We start from the raw sequence: 18,743 nt of genomic DNA on the forward strand, positions 1-18,743 counted from the left end.
CTCCTCTTCTTCCACCAAAACTTTTGTCGGTATTTTTAGTTTTTGCATGCTTCTTTGGGGGCAAATCATTTTGACCTTAACTGCAGAAACTTTCTGCTTATCACCGACTAAAAATACTGACATAAAAACACAGCGGCGTAGACAGACAATCGCAGCACGCCTGAGACAACAGTGGTGAAGGGGTGGGGGGGCAGTTCCTGGTTGGTCGAGCAGGAGGCTCCGAGACGCCACAGGAGCCTCCCATGGAGCTGGGCGTGGGGAGGAAAGAGTGTGTGTCTGAGTGTGTGTAGAGGTCAATATAATGTGGTAGATAAAGGGGGGGACATGTCCTTGGCAGGCAGAATTACTCACATGTAACATTTATTTTAGGATCTTTTTTAGTTGAAAAGTAATAACAAAATGGTAAAATCTCAAAATAAAAATTTCTTTTTTGTTGGTTTTTTTTTAAGATCACCCTTTCAAAAAATATTATTATGTATTTTCAACTATTTTAGTTTTACTTTATTTTCATTCATGTTTACACAAGTTTACATTTGTTTTTCTTAGCTTAGGGTATAAAAAAGAAAAAGAAGTCTGCACATTTTCACTTTTAAGTTCCTATTTTATTTTAAAACTACCCAAAACTGACTAAAAAAAGAACATATTTTTATTGAAGCTGCATAAAGACGTTGTTATCCGTGTTCCACTGCACGCTATCACCATCAAGCATTAATGAAAGCCTCAAAAATCTGTCGTTAGGGTACACTTTGTCCCCCACCCCCATCCCCCTCACCCATGACCCCGTCAGGACCTGCTGGGCTCATGGTTCCCCACTCTCACAGTGGCTTCTCGCTGATTTCAGCCTCCACGGTCGTCCTCAGGCTCTCCCCGTTCCTCTGCAAGGCTGCAGAGATGTTGGCCGTTACTTAACATGCCATCATGTTTTGTCTCTCGCTTGTTCTCGGCGTTAATTATGAACGTGTCATCTGTCGGTTTATGTCGTATGTGTGTGCTTTCATGTATGTGGGTGTGTGTGAGACGCTCCAGTCTCAGTTGGGCAAAAACAATGGAACCTCTCTGATTACATCTCCCTGTACAGGCGGGCAGGGTGTATGTGTGTATCTCTGTGTGTGTTTGTGTGTAAAGCCTCACGGGGGACGAAGGGGTGGCAGTTGCAACGGAGAAAAGAGGGGGAGGCAAAGTTTTGAACTCCCCTTCTTTAACTGTGTGGCGCGCGCGCTCGTTCCGTCCCTCCTGCTGCCATCTGACACCTCATTGGATAAATCCCCGGCTATATTTGTGTCTGATTGGTCAGGGCGGAGTATATATAGGCGGCGTGGGTCGGTTAAATCTGGCCACAACTTTAAAAACTTTCAAACAAGGTTGACAGGCAGAGACAGTGTGTCGGAGGGCCTGACTGACAGAGGGAAACCACGCTTGGGACAAACCACTGCACCACACACTCCAAACAAGAACTGTTGTTTTTGAGGAAAAAAGAAAGACTTTGGACGACAGACAGCGGCAGAGTTACTGTGGAGATTTTTTTTCTTTTTTCTTTTTAATTTTTTTTTTTGCAGAGGAATATTCTGCACTGCTGTTTGTTTGTTTTCTCTTTCTTTCTCTTACTCTCCTTCCTCTCAGATCTCCATGCTTTGCTTTGGGATTTGTGCTCCAAATCCATCCAGTTCTTCTCCTGATCCCTCACATTTTTACCATCTGAACCGTTTTGAGTTACATTTTTGTTCCAGACGTTTGCAACCAAACAAACTGAGACAGACGTTTGCAGAATTTGACTTGGACTAAGAGTTAATTCCAAGCCTGGTTCTGGAATGAATTTAGCAGAGCCCAGATTGTGCAGAGAGACTCCCCTGCATCCCAGCCGGGTGCCTCTCGGAGGCCCCTGGACGTCAGAGAGTCCAAGTCCTGCCTCTGACCCAGAAGTGGGTTTTGAGCAGAACCACTCCGGAGACTGCAGTTCTACTGATGCTCTCGGAGCGGAGAACATGAGGAGGGCAGATCCCAGGATGGCTTCATCAGCAAGCTCTGGGGGACAGAGTACGGATGTGATCCAGGGTGGAGGCATGTCGCCCGAACCCAGTGATGGGAAAACTCCGGCGGCTGAGCAGAGGATTCGCAGGCCCATGAACGCATTTATGGTCTGGGCAAAGGATGAGAGGAAGCGGCTGGCATTGCAGAACCCTGACCTGCACAATGCTGTACTCAGCAAGATGCTCGGTAAGACCAACAAGCACCTGACAACAGAAAACTAAGCCTACTTGCTTCAGTCGCAACATTAAATCCCAATCCCAATTTGTAAAACTCTTTATTTATGTACAAACACACCTAGAGAATGAATGTGTCTTGTATTTTTCAAATAGATTTTGACCACTTGGATGCAAAATATCAGCAACAAAATCTAATTGTAATTTTTAAAAAGTACAGCTTCGGAATAAATCCACAAATTCAATGACATTGTGTAAATCTGTCATTCATCTAACTGTATGTCAAACTTAAATAAAGCCAAGACTGAGTATTGACTTCAAGTGAATTCAGATAACCCGATAACTGCATTTTTGCCTGTCTAAAACGAAGGGATTGATAGCCTCAGATAATTTCTATTAAATCTTTTTATTTCTAAACATGCCTGAATGTCTCACATCAACACAAAGAGCTGCTTAGTGCTGCCACACCGGACAGCTGGAGCTCATCTGCAGCTTGAGCTTTTCAGATCCATCCAAATTCAAACCAGAAGGTCTCTGGGAGATGGTTTGTTTTGCAGATCTCAAAGTTGCTGGCATTTAAAACCACAAGACAAACTGTGAATGTATGAACTTTATACAGAGAATAAATTTTGCAAAAAAAAGGGGCCAAAACGTTCAAGTCTCTGTCTCTGAAAGACCCCAGTGAAGTCAGGTTTTGTATTTGAGATTAAGGATGTTCAAGTCAAGTACTCCTGATTAATCCAATGTACTAAGTACTTCTCAGTGGAAGTGTACGGCTTAAACTGTCTAAAGTGAAATTCTCTACGTCCTTCAGGTCAGTCGTGGAAGGCTTTGAGTGCCTTGGACAAGCGACCGTTTGTGGAGGAAGCAGAGCGTCTCCGTGTCCAACACCTTCAAGACCATCCGAACTACAAGTACAGGCCTCGCCGCAAAAAGATCACCAAAAAGCTGAAGAGGGTCGAGCCAGGGCTCCTGCTGCACACGTTAACCCAAGGAGGAGGCCAAGGCCTTGGCTTGGGTGCAGAGGGTGTTTCTACAGGTTCTGCTTACGGACATCCAAGCTCCCATCCCCATCATCACCACATCAACCTGCATCCGTCTGTGGGACACTTCAGAGACCTCCAGGCTCCAGGACACCCAGAGCTGGAGAGCTATGGCCTACCCACCCCGGAGATGTCCCCGCTGGATGTTCTGGAGGATGGAGCAGGAGAACCCGTGTTTTTTCCTCAACATGTTCAAGAAGAAGCAGCAATGGGAGGTTGGGGTGGGTATCACCACAACCCCCACCACCACCCTCATCATCACAACCAGCAGTACAGCCATCTCTACAGCAACCACAGTCACCACAACTCGATGCATGGGCAGGGTTGTGGAATGAGTGTTAGTGCTGGTTTAAGTAACAGTTTAAATCCTAGTCTCAGTTCAGGAAGAAATTCCAAACTTGATTCTAGATTAAACTCTGTCGACCCAAACATGGCCGCCAGCATGGGCTCTGTTGCTTTGGTCATCCCCAAGTTAAATCTGACCCATTCCTCTGCCCATCAAGTTCCCGTTAAGAGTCCTGTGAAGGGTCAGCCTTCTCCTGACTCCTCAGTACCTATGTCCTATCCCCACTCTTCCATCAGCCTTCCTGAGCCAGTGAAATGCCTGCAAGCGACTCCAAACACAGCCCCAGTTAGCTTTTACAGCCCGATGTATGGGAGCAGCACCACAAATTCTTCTCAGTTTAATTCCTCCCAGCTGGGGCAGCTTTCACCTCCACCTGAAACTTCTCCTGCTTCCTGCTTGACATCCTGTGTCCCATCATCTGCGTTTCTACATTCTGTTCAGTTAGACCACTCCAGTGTTGAGGCCACTAGCCACATGGGGTCTTCTGCTGAGTTTTGGTGTGAGGTGGACAGACATGAATTCAACCAGTATGTAAACATAGGAAGAAACCAAGAGGAAGTCTACGGACCCCATAGAGGTAGTTCAAAGGTCCAGGGCAGCTGCACTGGCAGTGGCATGGCTAGCAGCAGTAACAGCATTGTTGGTAACATAATTAACAGGGACGTCAGTAGTATTACGAGCGGAGCTGGTGGTTGTGATAATGGGAGTAGCCCTCTCATATCTGCACTTTCAGATGCCAGCAGTGCTGTCTATTACAGTGCCTGCATAACTGAATGAGTGCATGACATCATCTCCCACATAGTCTGTACCTCTGACTATGTGATAGTAAACTGGTGTGACATAACAAGAAGGAAAACACTCTGTTTTAGTCAAGTCATTGTTAGTTCAGATTTGTCTGTCTGAAGTTCTTTTTCAGAAGTCAAAATAGCAAAAGATTCCGTTTTTTAATGTGAATTAGCTATAATAAGATGTATATAAGAAATCACACTAAAAGGCACAATAAGCGAGACAAAAGAGTCAGAGATAAGTCTGTCAGTCAGACTTCATTAACTGCACAATAATTCTAGGACATGTTTGTAACGTGCTACACGTTAGCCATGTTAGCATATTCACAATACCTGTAACTCGTGAAAAACAGACTGATACCGCTAAAACAAGTGTAAGTGTGACTACGCTAACTCACAATCTTGTTAGTAAAATGTAAAAATAAACAGTCCGACACTGCTACACGTTAGCAGGGTTAGCTTATTTCCAAAAACACCCATTCTTGTTGGCAGCACCATAATTAATCCATTCATAAAGTGTTGCGGATTCTAAAGCACACTGTTGTTTTTGAAAAAAATAAAATAATACGGCTTTTAAGTGCACATTATAGTGTAGAAAATTTGGTAATTCAATGCCAGGCAGAAAAACAAATGCAAAAATGGTATTCATGATAAAAAATATGTGTATTTTTGTTCTAGAACATCATTTTTGATAGCAAAGTTTTGCCATCTTGCTAACATTTAGCTGGTCAAGAGAAAGACTCTGCACAAAAGTTTTCACAATTTTGCTTTTTAAATCTATATGAGCCCATAAAATAGTATTTCTAGAGGTTTAACTTGTGTGCCTTAGAAGGCAGTTTTATGATAACTTTTTAAAAAGGTTTTCTAATCAACATTTAACTGTTAGCTTTCATTTGATTGTTAAATTGAGACTTTATCAGTTGCTGGGACCATAGATTGAAAAAGCAAATGTGAAGGTTTTTTTTTTTTGTTGTTTAAGTGAGTTAGGAAAAACGGTAATAAAACACGCAAAGAAAGATTATCTTGTTTTTTCATGTACACTCAGATCTTTGTTTTTTAAATAAAATCCACTATTTTTTTATTGTAGTTTTAGTATTGGTGTAAAATGAAAGAAATTTGGAAATAAAAAAATATCTTTCTTACAATCGTGATTTACAAGACAGATTTTTCTAACATTTCGGCTGTATTGAAAAAAAAAATTAAAGGAGATTTTAGGTCTGGATAACTACAGTTTAATATTGCTAACTCCAGAAATTGATGGACAATTGGAATTAGTTTATACTGTTTACATTTTCTGACAGACAATGGACTCTAAGAAATGATGAAGAATAAATAATTTCTTTATTTGCACTGTGTACACTGTCAGGAAACACGTATTATGAAACGCTTTCATTACCAGCTGGTATTGTTTGTGACAGATCTCTGCTAAATTCTGTTTAGATGAATTCATCTTGGGAACATGAAACACAAACCGTGAATAGGAGGGAAAAGGCCCTGAGATGGAGAGACTGGATCCAGCCTCTGCATGTTTCTGAAGTGTTGCCGGGAAAGCCTTGGCCACTAACCCAGAACAGACCACTGATGTCTCCCACAAACTATCGAGATGTTTTACAAGCCGGGCTGGGTTTTCTCTAACAGTGATACATGCCGTTCCATCTGTAGCTCATTTCATGGCGGGGCATCATTCCAAAATAATTCACAAAAGGGCACCAGTTAAATGTTGCTTTGGTCTCTGACCAACAAAGCCGTTCAGAGATGAGGTTTTTGTCACCACAGAACATGTTTGGTCAAACAAACATATCACTTTTTCAGAGTAAATGTAATTTTACTAATTTAAAAGCTTTGCTCCACAAACAACAGAAGCTCAGGTTTTCCTTTTGGAACAAGTTCACTATTCCAGACCATGAAAATGGCATCAGTCAGTTTATCTCTGCTTGCCATGACTTTTAATTCGTCTTCTGCCGTCAACCAGTTATTGATGAGCAGACTGACATTCAAGCATGTTTATTGATTTGTGGAAAAAGTATGATTCGATGTAGCCTGTTGTAAATATAGATACATATTTCTAGGCAGAGAAATTTAGACTATGAAATGTTCTCTTTGCACTGGGTTTGAAGTATTAGCCAAAATAAAGAATACTACTTATCTAAAACCAAATGTGTATCATTGAGAATGTGTTTTTTTTAATGTACAATATGGACTGTTTTTTAATTTGTCTTAATTTTCTTAACGTGTTCTTTTATTTGCTCATTTCTGTGAGAGCAAAACAAATATTTGTTCTTTTTTTTTTTGGTTGTGATGACAGTCAAAGCCAGTAAAAGTCTAGGTTATCTTAAAGATCCACTCGGATGACAATAGTGTTTTTTGATGTTTTTAACATGTTCTTTTGCCATTTTTCTGATGACGGAGGGCAGATATAAAGAAAACTCACCTTCAAACTGCATTTCTGAGTATTTCTTAATCTAAATTGTTGTGAATCAGGAGCACGTGAAAATATCTCATTTAAAAAAGATACCATTTGCAGTGCAGGAAATGCGCTCGGAGGGCGACAAGCTCCCTGCTCTTTGGGGAAGGGGGGGGGGGGGGGGGGTGCTTCACTCCAACACCAAGGCAAATTTCTAATGAACTACTGCCACTCAGCAGAATGTGTCTTAAAAAATGACACAGGTTAATTTTTTTTTTTGGGGGGGGGGGGGGGGGGCTAAAAAAAAAAACATGGTATAGTCATAATTAAAAGACCAATGGGAACAATTTTATGTTTGACCAAAAAATGATCTGAGTTGGACTTTAAGGACAAGACTAAGAGGAATGCCCCCCTCAACCGACATCATGTTTACCTGTCATTGCGATGTTCTTACTTTCTTGTACTTTATGCAAGCAGATGTATGGAGCTTGTCATGCTGCAGCATTGCCCCTCTCTGTTTGTGGATAAACTGTCTCAGTTAAAAGCTGCAAAAGCCTTTTATTAAGTTAAAAACATATTGAAACACTAAGATTGAATCAGAAATCAACGTTTGAAGCAATAAAATTTGAAATCACAGCAGCAAATTCCCCTATGTGTCATTTTTAGTTTTTCACAAAAACTTGCTCAACATACATTTGATATCTTTGCTTTATTTTTGTGGGCATGTTCACACATAATAATTACACTCACTGACTTACATGTTCCTTCCCAAAGCAGAAATCCTAATTGCATGAACCATTTTGGTGGTTTGTTCTCTGATTGGAAAGCCAGGTGTCCTCCATCCTGGATTTATTTTGTGGACACTGAACGGAGAACATTAAGGTTTCCCTCAAACATCGACCTTGCGTCTGTTTCAGATTAAACTACAGGACAGCAGCTGTTTCTTTGTCTTCACAGCAAGAAACCGCTTTCACAAAATCAAATATCCAGAGCTTTCAGATTTACCAATCTATTATTAGCTTCTAAAAGAGCAACAGTAGATTTTTTTCCAGATTTAAAGGAGCTTCATAAGAGCAGAATTCAAAAATACTGAAGCATCTGACATTCTTTACAGTTTACACCCAACATTTCACCCTCAATTATAATTTATAGTGAGACACAAAGACTTCAGAGACTTAGGCGTTTTTTTTTTGGGGGGGGGGGGGGGGGGGGGGGGCTGAGCAACAACTCCAGGGCTTTTGGTAATAATTATCTGGCAAGGAGAAAAACACCCAGGATTTTGGGATTAAATCAAAGGACGTTTTCTCAGCGGTCATACAAGGACAAATTAAAGTGGGGATTTCCCAAGACATGCTACTTTGATATTTTTCAGTCTTTCTGACAGGAATCATGTTCAGACTTTTATTATAACAATTTTTGGGTTGTGTTTGATAAATGTGGCCTTGCTGCACATTTGTTTATACAATTGTCCACTATAATTTTATAAAAATAAAGGCTTTCATTAAATTGCATTTATTTTCTGACTCAACATTTGGACACCTTGTTTTTATATGAACCTAAATTAAAGTAATACCTTGCTTATGGAATATTTAAGCGCATGTACAGATTTACTTCAATATTTACAAAAAACAGATGAATTCTATATTGGGTGGGTTTTGTAAAGGTCATTTGGGAAGATAAAAACTCCCTATGAAACAGAATGAGCTCACTATCCCGCTCACTATCCCGCCGTTCATCACTCAGGGAGAAACAGCGGGCAGGGGCGGAGGAAGTCAGAACAGGTGGAGGGAAGCTCTGGGTGCTGGAAGGCAGGCCAAACACAGATGCCTCAGCTGGTCCTCACAAAAGGTATCGACAGGAAATTCGGATTAATCTACAAAAAGCATGACTGTAATCCAACAATCCGCATCTTTAAAGTCTTCCGTTAGCAGATTATGTCATCAGACATGGCAAAGAAGCAGACAGGGTCAGACTAGAATCTGGAAGTGTAAGGCACAAGGGCAGGTACCCAACCAGGTAGGCTTGCCTTGACTGGAAGAGAGTAACTGAGAAACACTCCTGGGATTACATTGTTTGGTTTTCTGTGGGTTCAAATCTGAAAGCACAGCAGTCCACGTTTTTATGTATTACTGGCAGCAACATGGCACAGAGTTTCTGTTTGGTATCCATCCCAAGTAAAAACGAAATGTCTCATAACAACAGAACAAACTGCCTCTGGCGGCAGTCTTCCTGTTGTCTTGTGTGGTGTGGTGCTGATCTAACAGGCTCTGTGTGCTCTGCTGCCAACTAGTGGTCGGAGGGTGAAGTGGACAACAAGAGTCAGACACTGAAGGACGCTCAGAAATAATTTAAAAACTGTCGTCCTGGCAGCATTTTGAATCGATACAAGTATCGCCAAGTGAACTATCGCGATATTTTAACGAATCAATTTTTTCTTACACCCCTAGAATTTACTGTTTTTCTTAGTCCCGGGTCAGCCACTAGGTACTAGTCAGGCTTAACCCTGCTGAGCAGCCACAGGTCTGATCACTAGCTATCACATGTCCTCATCGGTCAAACTACGAACCATCAACCAATGAAAAAAAGCTCTATGTGCCACTTTTTGACCAACAATTTAATAAAAAATCATCTGACATCAAGCAAATACATTTGTTTCAATCATCAATTTTTCGTTTCTAAACAAACACTTTTTTTATCATATTCTCAATATTGTATCTTCTATAAAAGTATTTCAAGAATAAGTTATTTGAATTAATTAAAAGTGTCTGCTCTTGACTGTAGAATAGAAAGTAATGTGTGGTATGGAGTATGTGAAGATTTTCCCTTACTAGGTCAAGCCCTTAAAAACCTTTGTGTGTGTGTGTGTGTGTGTGTGTGCGTGCGTGCGTGTGTGTGTGTGTGTTAGTAAAAACCTAACAGTGTACATGTTGCTGAAGTCATTGAGAGGAATGTTTGCAACAAGAAGGAAACCCCTGTGGAAGACTGGGATGTTCGGAAAGGGTGTGTGTGCCTTTGTATGTGTGGAAAGTGAGAAAGGAAGAGGTGTATATTTTTGTGAGAACACCTCACCCGGCTGCCTGTACCCTGACTGGAAAAGATAACATGAAACTGGATTCCCCTTTTCTCAGGTGGAAATGAACACATGTAGCACACTGCAGAGTGTACATTGTATAAGACATGTATATGCATGCATCAGCAAATGAGATTTACTGTGAGACCAAGTGAACCCATGCTTTGTGCATGAAGATCAAGTCCTGCATGTGAGTTAATTTTCAAAGACTGAAAAAGGTGTATTTACCAGCAGCAACATAGAACTATTTGCAGCTTGAGCTCTTGGTCTGACATCCATTCTGTGTTCTTGTACTGTATACTCACCAGCCACTTGATTAGACACATTGATAGTACCGGGTTGGACCCTCTTTTACCCTCACAACTGTGTTTATCCTTGGTGTCATAGAGTCAACAAGGTACTGGAAACATTCCTCAGAGAGTTTGGTCCATATTGACATGACAGCATCACGCAGTTGCTGCAGATTTGTCGGCTGCACATCCATGATGCTAATCTCTTGTTCCATCACATCCCAAAAGTTCTCTATTGGATTGAGACCTGATGACTGTGGAAGCCATTTGAGTCCAGTGAACTCATTGTTATGTTCAAGAAACCAGTCTGAGATGATTCCAGTTTTATGGCATGGTGCCTTATCCAGCTGGGAGTAGCCATAAGAAGATGGTACACTGTGGTCAGAAAGGGATGACATGGACAGCAACAATACTCAGGTCGGCTGTGGCGTTGGAACTATGCTCAATTGGTACTAAGGGACCCAAAGTGTACCAAGAAAATATCCACCACACCATTATACCACCAGCCTAAATCGATGATACAAGACAGGATGGATCCACGCTTTCGTGTTGTTGATTCCAAATTCTCACCCTGCCATCCTAGGGACAACCCTAGAGATGTTTTTGGAAGAAAATCCCAGTAGATCAGTTGTTTCTGAAATACTCAGACCAGCCCGTCTGGCACCAACAACCATGCCACGTTAAAAGTCACGTCAATCACCTTTCATCCCCATTCTGATGCTCGCTTTAAACTGCAGCCAGTTGTCTAACTGCATTGAGATGCTGCCATGTGATTGGACAGGTGTGCCTTATAGAGGTATTATCTGGGCATGCTTCAGTCTCATTCCACAGTGTCCCTGGGCTGCTGCATCTCACATCTTCATGTTCACTTCTTACTGTGCCAACCAGTTTCTGAATTCCTTTATTTATTTATTTTTTGCGTTTTTGCCAAAAACAAAGATGCACTGGGTGGCTAATTAACTCAAAAAGGGGCCTGTTGACCGACAAAATGCCAAAAATGGCAATTAGGCAGGATAAAGTGAAGTTTGAGTCTTTTTGAGTCCCCTTATGGAACACCCAACTGCCAATCAAGAAACCACACCCCTAAATATGGACACACAACAGCCTTGACATAAAAAATCCACTTTCACTGATTCGCAGAGGTGGTTTGGCAGGCATTTTTACGCCAGATGCCCTTCATGATATTACTCTGTATTTTATCCAGGCAGGGACTTGGAACAAGGAGACCCAGTCTTGGGCCCTTTGTGGCTACAGAATAAAATAAATAGAGCTATAAATAAATATAAGTTTCTACACCTGGCTGAGAAAATGTTCATGAATATGCAGGTGCCTGCAGGTAGAAACCAAAATAGTTTTTGCTAAACCAAAGAGGAGAATAAATGGAACCTGTCACATCCCTCTTGATGTGCTTCTACCTGAAAAGCTGCAGAGTTACAGCTACACAGCAGTCTAACTTGCACCTGGAAACACATTTGATCCAGACACCATCTACAATGATTGACCCGTGTTTTAACAAACCTGAGTTACTTCACTCATCCAGAGTTACTATTTTTTGTAAGTGTCCTGCTTAAGAACAAGCCATTAAAACAAAACAAAAAAAAAAAAACTTTCAAAGACATTCACTTTGTATTTAACATTCTCCACACTAATTTGTCTATATATTTTAGCCAGATTTGTGTGTCTGGTGGTTAAGAGGCCTCTGAATGGATTCCTTTGGCACCCGCCAATGGGCTTTTTTCCAATTACCGACTTAGTCTCCAATAAAACTCAAAATCCTATTCTGGGTCGGTGCTATTTTGGTTTGTCTGGTTATATAGCTGTACAGTTTGTTGCACTCACTGTTGCTTCACTTTGGATTGTCCCCTTTCTCTGCCCCCTTGTTAAAATTTAAAATAGAATTGACTCAGTGGAAAAAATTATGATGCTTTGGAGAACAACTCAGAGCTCTACATGAGTGCAATGTAAGTTTTTGAGGTTGTATTTCTCTTACTTACAGAATTTTAATTGGGAGTCATTTTTCTGAAACTTTTTCACACATCAAACTGCAAACTTGTTTATACTTTACTGATTTTTCTACTTCTAAAGTCTTGGGGAGGGGCAGGTGAAGAGGTGGAGTAATTTAACAATTTATCTTGGAAAAGAATCTCCCAAATTCTCTAATTGGTTTCTTCTTTCCAATTTGGGTTGTACATTTTCTTTTTTTAAAACCACTTTCCACGACAAATGTCTTCAACAAATTCATGAATTTACCAAGGTACTAAGAACATTTCAACTGTTTAAAAAAACAACCCACATCAACCGATCTAGTTTGTCCATCCCTCAAAGCACACTGTGATGATTTCAGCTCCAGAGAAAGAAGAGTATGTTCTGTTGGTATATGGAGAGTGTTCCCCAGGGAAATGTGACCTGCCAAACATGAAACCTCCATAAAGATTCATTGCTAAATAAAATGTAGTCAAATGTTGGGCAACTCACGGGCCTCCAGACATCAGTGGGCACAAAAAGAGCAGTGAAGAGGAGGATTGTTGAGCTGCGTTCATTTCGAGCAATTTGTGTGTCATATAAGTGTCCGCTGAGTGGTTGGCGCTCTTGCCTCACAGCAAGAAGGCCCCTGGTTCAAGTCAGAATCAGTATCAGAATCTTTTTACCGTCATTATGCAGTACACAATGAAAATTTTCCAGCAGCTCTTTTCCAACAATGTTGAAAATACTATATATAGAAATTATACATAAGACTGTCCAGTAGAATGGGATGAATGTTGCACATATGAGTGGATATTCCACATATAGAATGAATATTGCACACATGACGTGAGTATTGTGTACTTGATTTAAAGTGCAGCCAGAGCATTGTCAGATGTGTAGTGACATGTATTAATGGGTTATGTTAAGTCTGGGGAGAGGGCGAGTGTTGTTGACACAATGGTGTGATGGGGGGAATTGGGCTCAACGCTCTGGGGAAGAAGCTGTTTCTCAGTCTGCTTGTGTGGGTTCTGATGCTCCTGTACCTCTTTCCAGAGGGAAGAGGTACAAACAGTTGGTGTCCTGGGTGGGCGGGGTCTGCAGCTACACAACCAGCCCTCCGTCGGACCCGGCTGTCGTACACTGAGTCGAGTTGTGGGAGAGGTCCTCCCACAATCTCCTGTGCGGTTTTCACCACCCAGGCCAAGTCCTTCCTGTCTTAAGTGGTGCAGCTCCCGTACCACACCGTAGCACTCAGACAGAGATTACTCTCAATGGTGGCTCTGTAGAAGTTCCCCAGAAGTTAAGATGAGAGTCCAGTCCTTTTAAGCTTCCGGAGGAAGAAGGGTCTCTGTTGAGCCTTCTTCACCAGGTGGGATGTGTGCAGCGACCAGGTGAGGTCAGATGTGATGTGGATCCCCAGGAACTTGATGTGGTCCACCTGTTCCACCTCCTCACCATGAATGAGGAGGGGGGTGTGTACCACCTTCCTAGACAATAATAATAATAATGGATTGGATTTATCTGCGCTTTTCAAGACACCCAAAGCGCTTACATTGTGTCCATTATTCATTCACTCCTCATGCATACTTGGTGATGGTAGCTACTGTTGTAGCCACAGCTGCCCTGGGGCAGACTGACAGAGGCGTGGCTGCCATTTCGCGCCTACGGCCCCTCTGACCATCACCGGGACCATTCATGCACGTTCACACACCAGTGGAGCCACACTGGAGGCAAGGAGGGTGAAGTGTCTTGCCCAAGGACACAACGACATTTTGGCTGGTGGGAGCGGGGATCGAACCGCCAACCCTTCGATCATTGGACGACCCGCTCAACCACCTGAGCCACTGTCGCCCCTTCTGAAATCCACAATAGCCGCGGTTACATGTGCAAAATATCTTGATCGGATCAATAGTTGGATTAAAATCCAACCGTGCATATGGGATCAGAAAACCTTTTCCGATTAGAACAAACGTTCACATGGTCTCTCACATGGTCATTTGGGCATGTGCAGTAGCGTTGAAAATACCGGAAAAAGGAAATGAGTCCCACTGTAAACAAACCTTGCTCTCATATACATTTATGCAGCAGCTCGGTAATATCCGAGATGATCTTCTAAACATGCTTTTATTAATGTTATGAATATTATGAAGCGCCTGTTTGCTCATCATTTTATTTTTAATCCGTGTAGTCAGTGCTTTTTTTGTGGAAGAACAGCCGGGCATGTCAAAGCGTGCAAAGGCAAGGTGGGGTCATGGGTGATCTGCTGCATGTTGCTCCTGTGGTCTGTGATGGTTCTGATGCCTCTCCACATCTCCTGCGGGTTGTTGTTTGCAAAGTGCCCCTCTACCCGTTTGGCCTGGTTGATGCCCTTCCTTAGCTCTGTCCGAGCCCTGCTGTGGGCCAGCCTGTCACCTGACCTATAGGCTGCATCCTGAGCTTTGAGTAGAGACCGCACTGTGCCATCAAACCATGGTTTCTGGTTTGGGTACACTATGATGGATTTTGTGGGCAGAACAGCATCTGTGCAAAACTGCACATAGCTCAGCACAGATGTTGTGTGGGCCTCAAGGTCTGAGCCATCTTTAAACACCTCCCAGTCAGTGAGTTCAAAACAGTCCTGTAGCGCTGAAGAAGCCTCTTCGGTCCATACTTGAACTGTTTTGATGGTTGGTTTGGTCCTGCAGATCAGAGGTCTGTATGTGGGAAAGGATTACCTCCACAGAGATCTGATCTGACATGCCCTGGTGAGGAGCTGTTGCAGCCTTGTATGCACCAGTGTGTTGTTGTCTCTGGTGGGAAAGTGAATAAACTTCTGAAACTTGGGGAGCACTGCTTTGAGTTCCATGTGATTGAAGTCTCCTGCCACAATCACATCTGCTTCTGAGCTGGAGTTCATCTGCCTGCTGATTAGACAGTAGAGCTACTCCAGCGCTAGCTTAGCGTGAGCTTGAGGTGGGATATAAACAGCTATGATCAGGATGGAGCAGAACTCTCTTGCCGCGTTTTCCGATGATGCGTGTGGCTGCACACCAGGAGTTGTGGATGTAAAGCACCAGACCGCCACCTCTGCCCTTACCGGAGTCTGCAGTCCGATCGGCACGGAACAAAGAGCGGCCCGCTAGCTCCACTGCGCCGTTAGGTGTGTTATTGTCCAGCCAGGTTTCTGTTATGATGGCCACACATCTGTCCATCCTCCACGAGACAATCCGTAAACGAAACTCATCTAGCTTGTTGGCGAGTGATCTTACGTTAGCGAGGAAGAGACTAGGTTGATGCGGGTTTGCATGTAGCCCAGCGCATGCTCCGCCTCTTTTCCCTCGCTTTTGTTTACGGTGTCTCCTCCTTCTCCTTGGCAGTAGGGGTCTCTCGGGTGGTATAGGGGAAGCATTACATTGACAGTTCCTGCTGATTTAAAGTAATTCTGTACTGCTGTACCGAATAAACGTTTCCAGTGTCTGTAGAACCAACAAAAACACGAAAAAAACAAACAAAAGCAGAGAGCGCTGAGCCGCTGCGTGTACACGCACCGCCATCGTTGTTGAAACAGAACACCAATGGGGGACTTTTCTGTGTGGAGTTTGCATGTTCCACCCGTGTATGTGTGGGTTTTCTCCGGGGACTCCGGCTTCCTCCCACCGTCCAAAAACATGCTTCATAGGTTAATTGGTCACTCTAAATTGTCCATAGGTGTGAAAGTGGGTGTGCATGGCTGTGTGAATGTGACCCTGTTACAGACTGTCGACCTGTCCAGGGTGTCCCCTGCCTTTGACGGGATAGATTCCGGCAGCCCCGTGACCCCGAAAGGGACAAACGGATTAGAAGACGAAAATGAATAAGTGTCCGCTGCCTCTCTTTCTACGCCTGTCAAATTTGCTGCTTGGTCTTGTCCAAAAAGTTTTCATAAATTTGATGCTATCGACACGTGTGAAAGAAGCTACTATTAGAATTTTTTAGCCAGCTCTACAGAAGCATTAGTAATCACGTCTCCATGTTTGGGTTCCTGAGATCATTCAGAGGCTCTCCCAGTACAGTGAGGTGCAGCATTTACTGCAAGACCTGCATCTGCTTTCAGCGGTTCTTCCGTCTCTCTGTGACCCAGTTTGAAAATTTGTTGTCCCACATTAGTAACGCCGCCAAAAGTGCACTGCAATTCCTAAAATGCACTGCTGCCACACCACCACTCAGCGCTCGACACTCAAAATGTGCTGCAGGACCTCCTATTGAATCTGCACGATGACTTTACATTAAAACTGGTCTATTGACATGCGAATCGCATTTATTGAAAACGCAGATTCAGTCTCAGATCACCGGGAACCAGGTACAGTTTTTTTTCCATATTGCTGCAGTATTTATCTGGGGTATGTTTTATTGCTAATGTATTTTACACAAATATATTGTTTCTAAAATAAAGAACTATGATTACAAGTGAATTATTCAGTTAAGTTATCAGCAGGTTAGTTTAATGAGCTGTAGATAACTTAATGAAACATAAAAGATTAATTGGAAAGCAAACAGAGGAGGTCTTGCTTAATAATAAAAGAACATGGAGATCCTAAAGCAGACACCTCCATTTTCAAAACCAGAACTTCCCCTCACAGGAGCAGAGAAAGGCTGAGCAGCAGTCACACTTAGACGGAGCCAGGGATTTTCCTGTCTCCTGCGCTCCGGCTGGTGTTTTATTGGACATGTTTAACCACATGTCAGATTGGTCACCACAGCCACAGACTGACAGACTATCAGAGTGTGTGTTTGTGTGTGTCTGTGTGTAGCTTTGGTCGTCCATATGTTTGCCATTTCACTGAATGATGTGAGATGACAGCGGGTTTACACTGTAAACGGGGTTGCTAATGAGTGTGTGCAATGTGTTTGCTTATGCTATGCTGTAACATGCACACAAAAAAGACTGTTTATATGTTCCATGTGAATGTGTGCGTTTCTCTTTGTAAGCTGTGCAGGTTTGAAAATGGGCACTCCTTGATATTCCATAAGCATTTCGCAAAGAACTCTGATGATTTGGACATTAAAAAGTCATTTATGACACAAACAGTCGATGCCTCAGTTTGATATATGTGTATGCTCAGAATCTATAAGCTACAATGGAACCTCTTCTCAACTAATGTGTCTGGCTTGTTTAAAGATTTGCCACATTTTGATTGATGATACAGGCTTTTTTTAAATATCGCTGTAGATTTTTTCCAAAATAATTTCAAATTTAAAAAACTCAATTCTTCATTTTTAATATTTTCATTTGCAACTTAGTACGTTTTGCTTTGGTGGCATAAATGTCACTTCGTAGGAACAGCGAGACTGCAAAAGGGAGAACCACAATATAGTGAGGGAACCCTGTATTCAAACGAAAAAAAAACAAAAAAACAAAACTTATTTTTCCTTAAGTGTAATTCCCCTTCCGGTCGATGATGTCAGATGCCGTCTTGTGCTGCTAACTTACCAGCTTACCTACCTCTTTGCCTTAACCCTACCAATTTGAAATTTAGAAATTGACAGGATTCATGTGCTGCACTTTAGGAATGCAGTCTTCAACCACTGTGGATGCATTCCCATTGGAAGGTTTAACTGGCACGGTGGTGTGTTCCCTGGGGAGTCAAATTTATGTGGACAGTGTGAAAGCTTAACTCGACCATGATCCAGACCAAACAAGTGAAGCCTGCTCTGTGTGAGAGCAAGGCGCGTTCACTGAAGTGTAAACTTAACCCTTGTGCTATCTTAGATGACCCCATCCTTACATTGACGTGTTCTCCCTACCATGACAAAGGTGGATAAAGGTGGAACGATTTCATGGAATCCATGGGCACCAGTGAAGATCACAAATCATTGAAGAAAAAAGGTTCAGCGCACTGTCTAGTGGGTCTAGATGACCCAACTCCCAATGTTAAAGTACCTAGGACAGCACAAGGGTTAAAGGGTTAAAGGGAACTAAAGAGAGTATAAATGAGTAAGTGCTGTATTTAGGAGTAACAAAATAAAACAGCCCATAATGTTAAACCTAACCATGTAAAGCCCACCACGAAAAATTATTTTCCTTTTTGGAAATAGGTTTTTTTTTTAAACCCTTTAATGAAATCTCAAGAAAAGAAATCAAAATATATTTTTAAGTAGATAAAGATAGTATAAATGATGACACATTGGGTCATTGTGTGATTTGGTTTTTGCTCAAAACAATATTAGTTTAAGAAGCAAAAGGATAGCCCTAAATGTTCAGGGGAAAAAAAGCATCTTATTTATCCACTGTCTCAAATTTGATCCAAACGTTTTTAATGTGGTGTAACTGTATAATGAAGACTTAATAATCAATAAAGATTGCATTTTTCCAATACAGGTTGTAGTGGTTAAAAAATGAAAAACAATAGATGACTTATTCTCGCCATAAAGTTTTGGTGGGAGGTTGGCGCCAGTGTTGGCAGCGGAGCGGCCATCAGTGTGTGAATGTGTGTGTGACTGGGTGAATGGGTCTGTGACTGTAAAGCGATTTGGGCCTTCGAAAGAGGGTAGAAAGCGCTATATAAATATACGCCATTTACCATAAAGTTTTGAAAATTAGCTAAACTTCTCCCATGAAAAGTGTTTTAGGGATTTCATGAAAGCAGCCGTTTTGAAACGAGCAGGAAAATCCCTTCTACT

At 42.2% G+C, this 18,743-nt stretch overlaps 1 protein-coding gene across 2 annotated transcripts; it reads left to right on the top strand.

The window, feature by feature from the left end:
- The first annotated feature begins 1,190 nt into the window (after window positions 1-1,190).
- On the top strand, window positions 1,191-6,532 carry sox18 (SRY-box transcription factor 18). Of its 2 annotated transcripts, NM_001164880.1 has the most exons (3): window positions 1,809-2,214; window positions 3,016-3,459; window positions 3,628-4,367. In NM_001164880.1, the coding sequence occupies exons 1-3, from the start codon at window positions 1,809-1,811 to the stop codon at window positions 4,365-4,367; spliced, it is 1,590 nt and encodes a 529-aa protein (NP_001158352.1). The 2 variants fall into 2 exon arrangements, with proteins under 2 accessions (XP_011475950.1, NP_001158352.1); XM_011477648.4 differs by having other exon boundaries at window positions 1,191-2,214; window positions 3,016-6,532.
- Window positions 6,533-18,743: the final 12,211 nt, after the last annotated feature.

Source organism: Oryzias latipes, chromosome 7, assembly GCF_053564925.1.
Source record: "Oryzias latipes strain Hd-rR chromosome 7, Olatipes_Hd-rR_3.1".
Lineage (NCBI taxonomy): Eukaryota > Metazoa > Chordata > Actinopteri > Beloniformes > Adrianichthyidae > Oryzias > Oryzias latipes.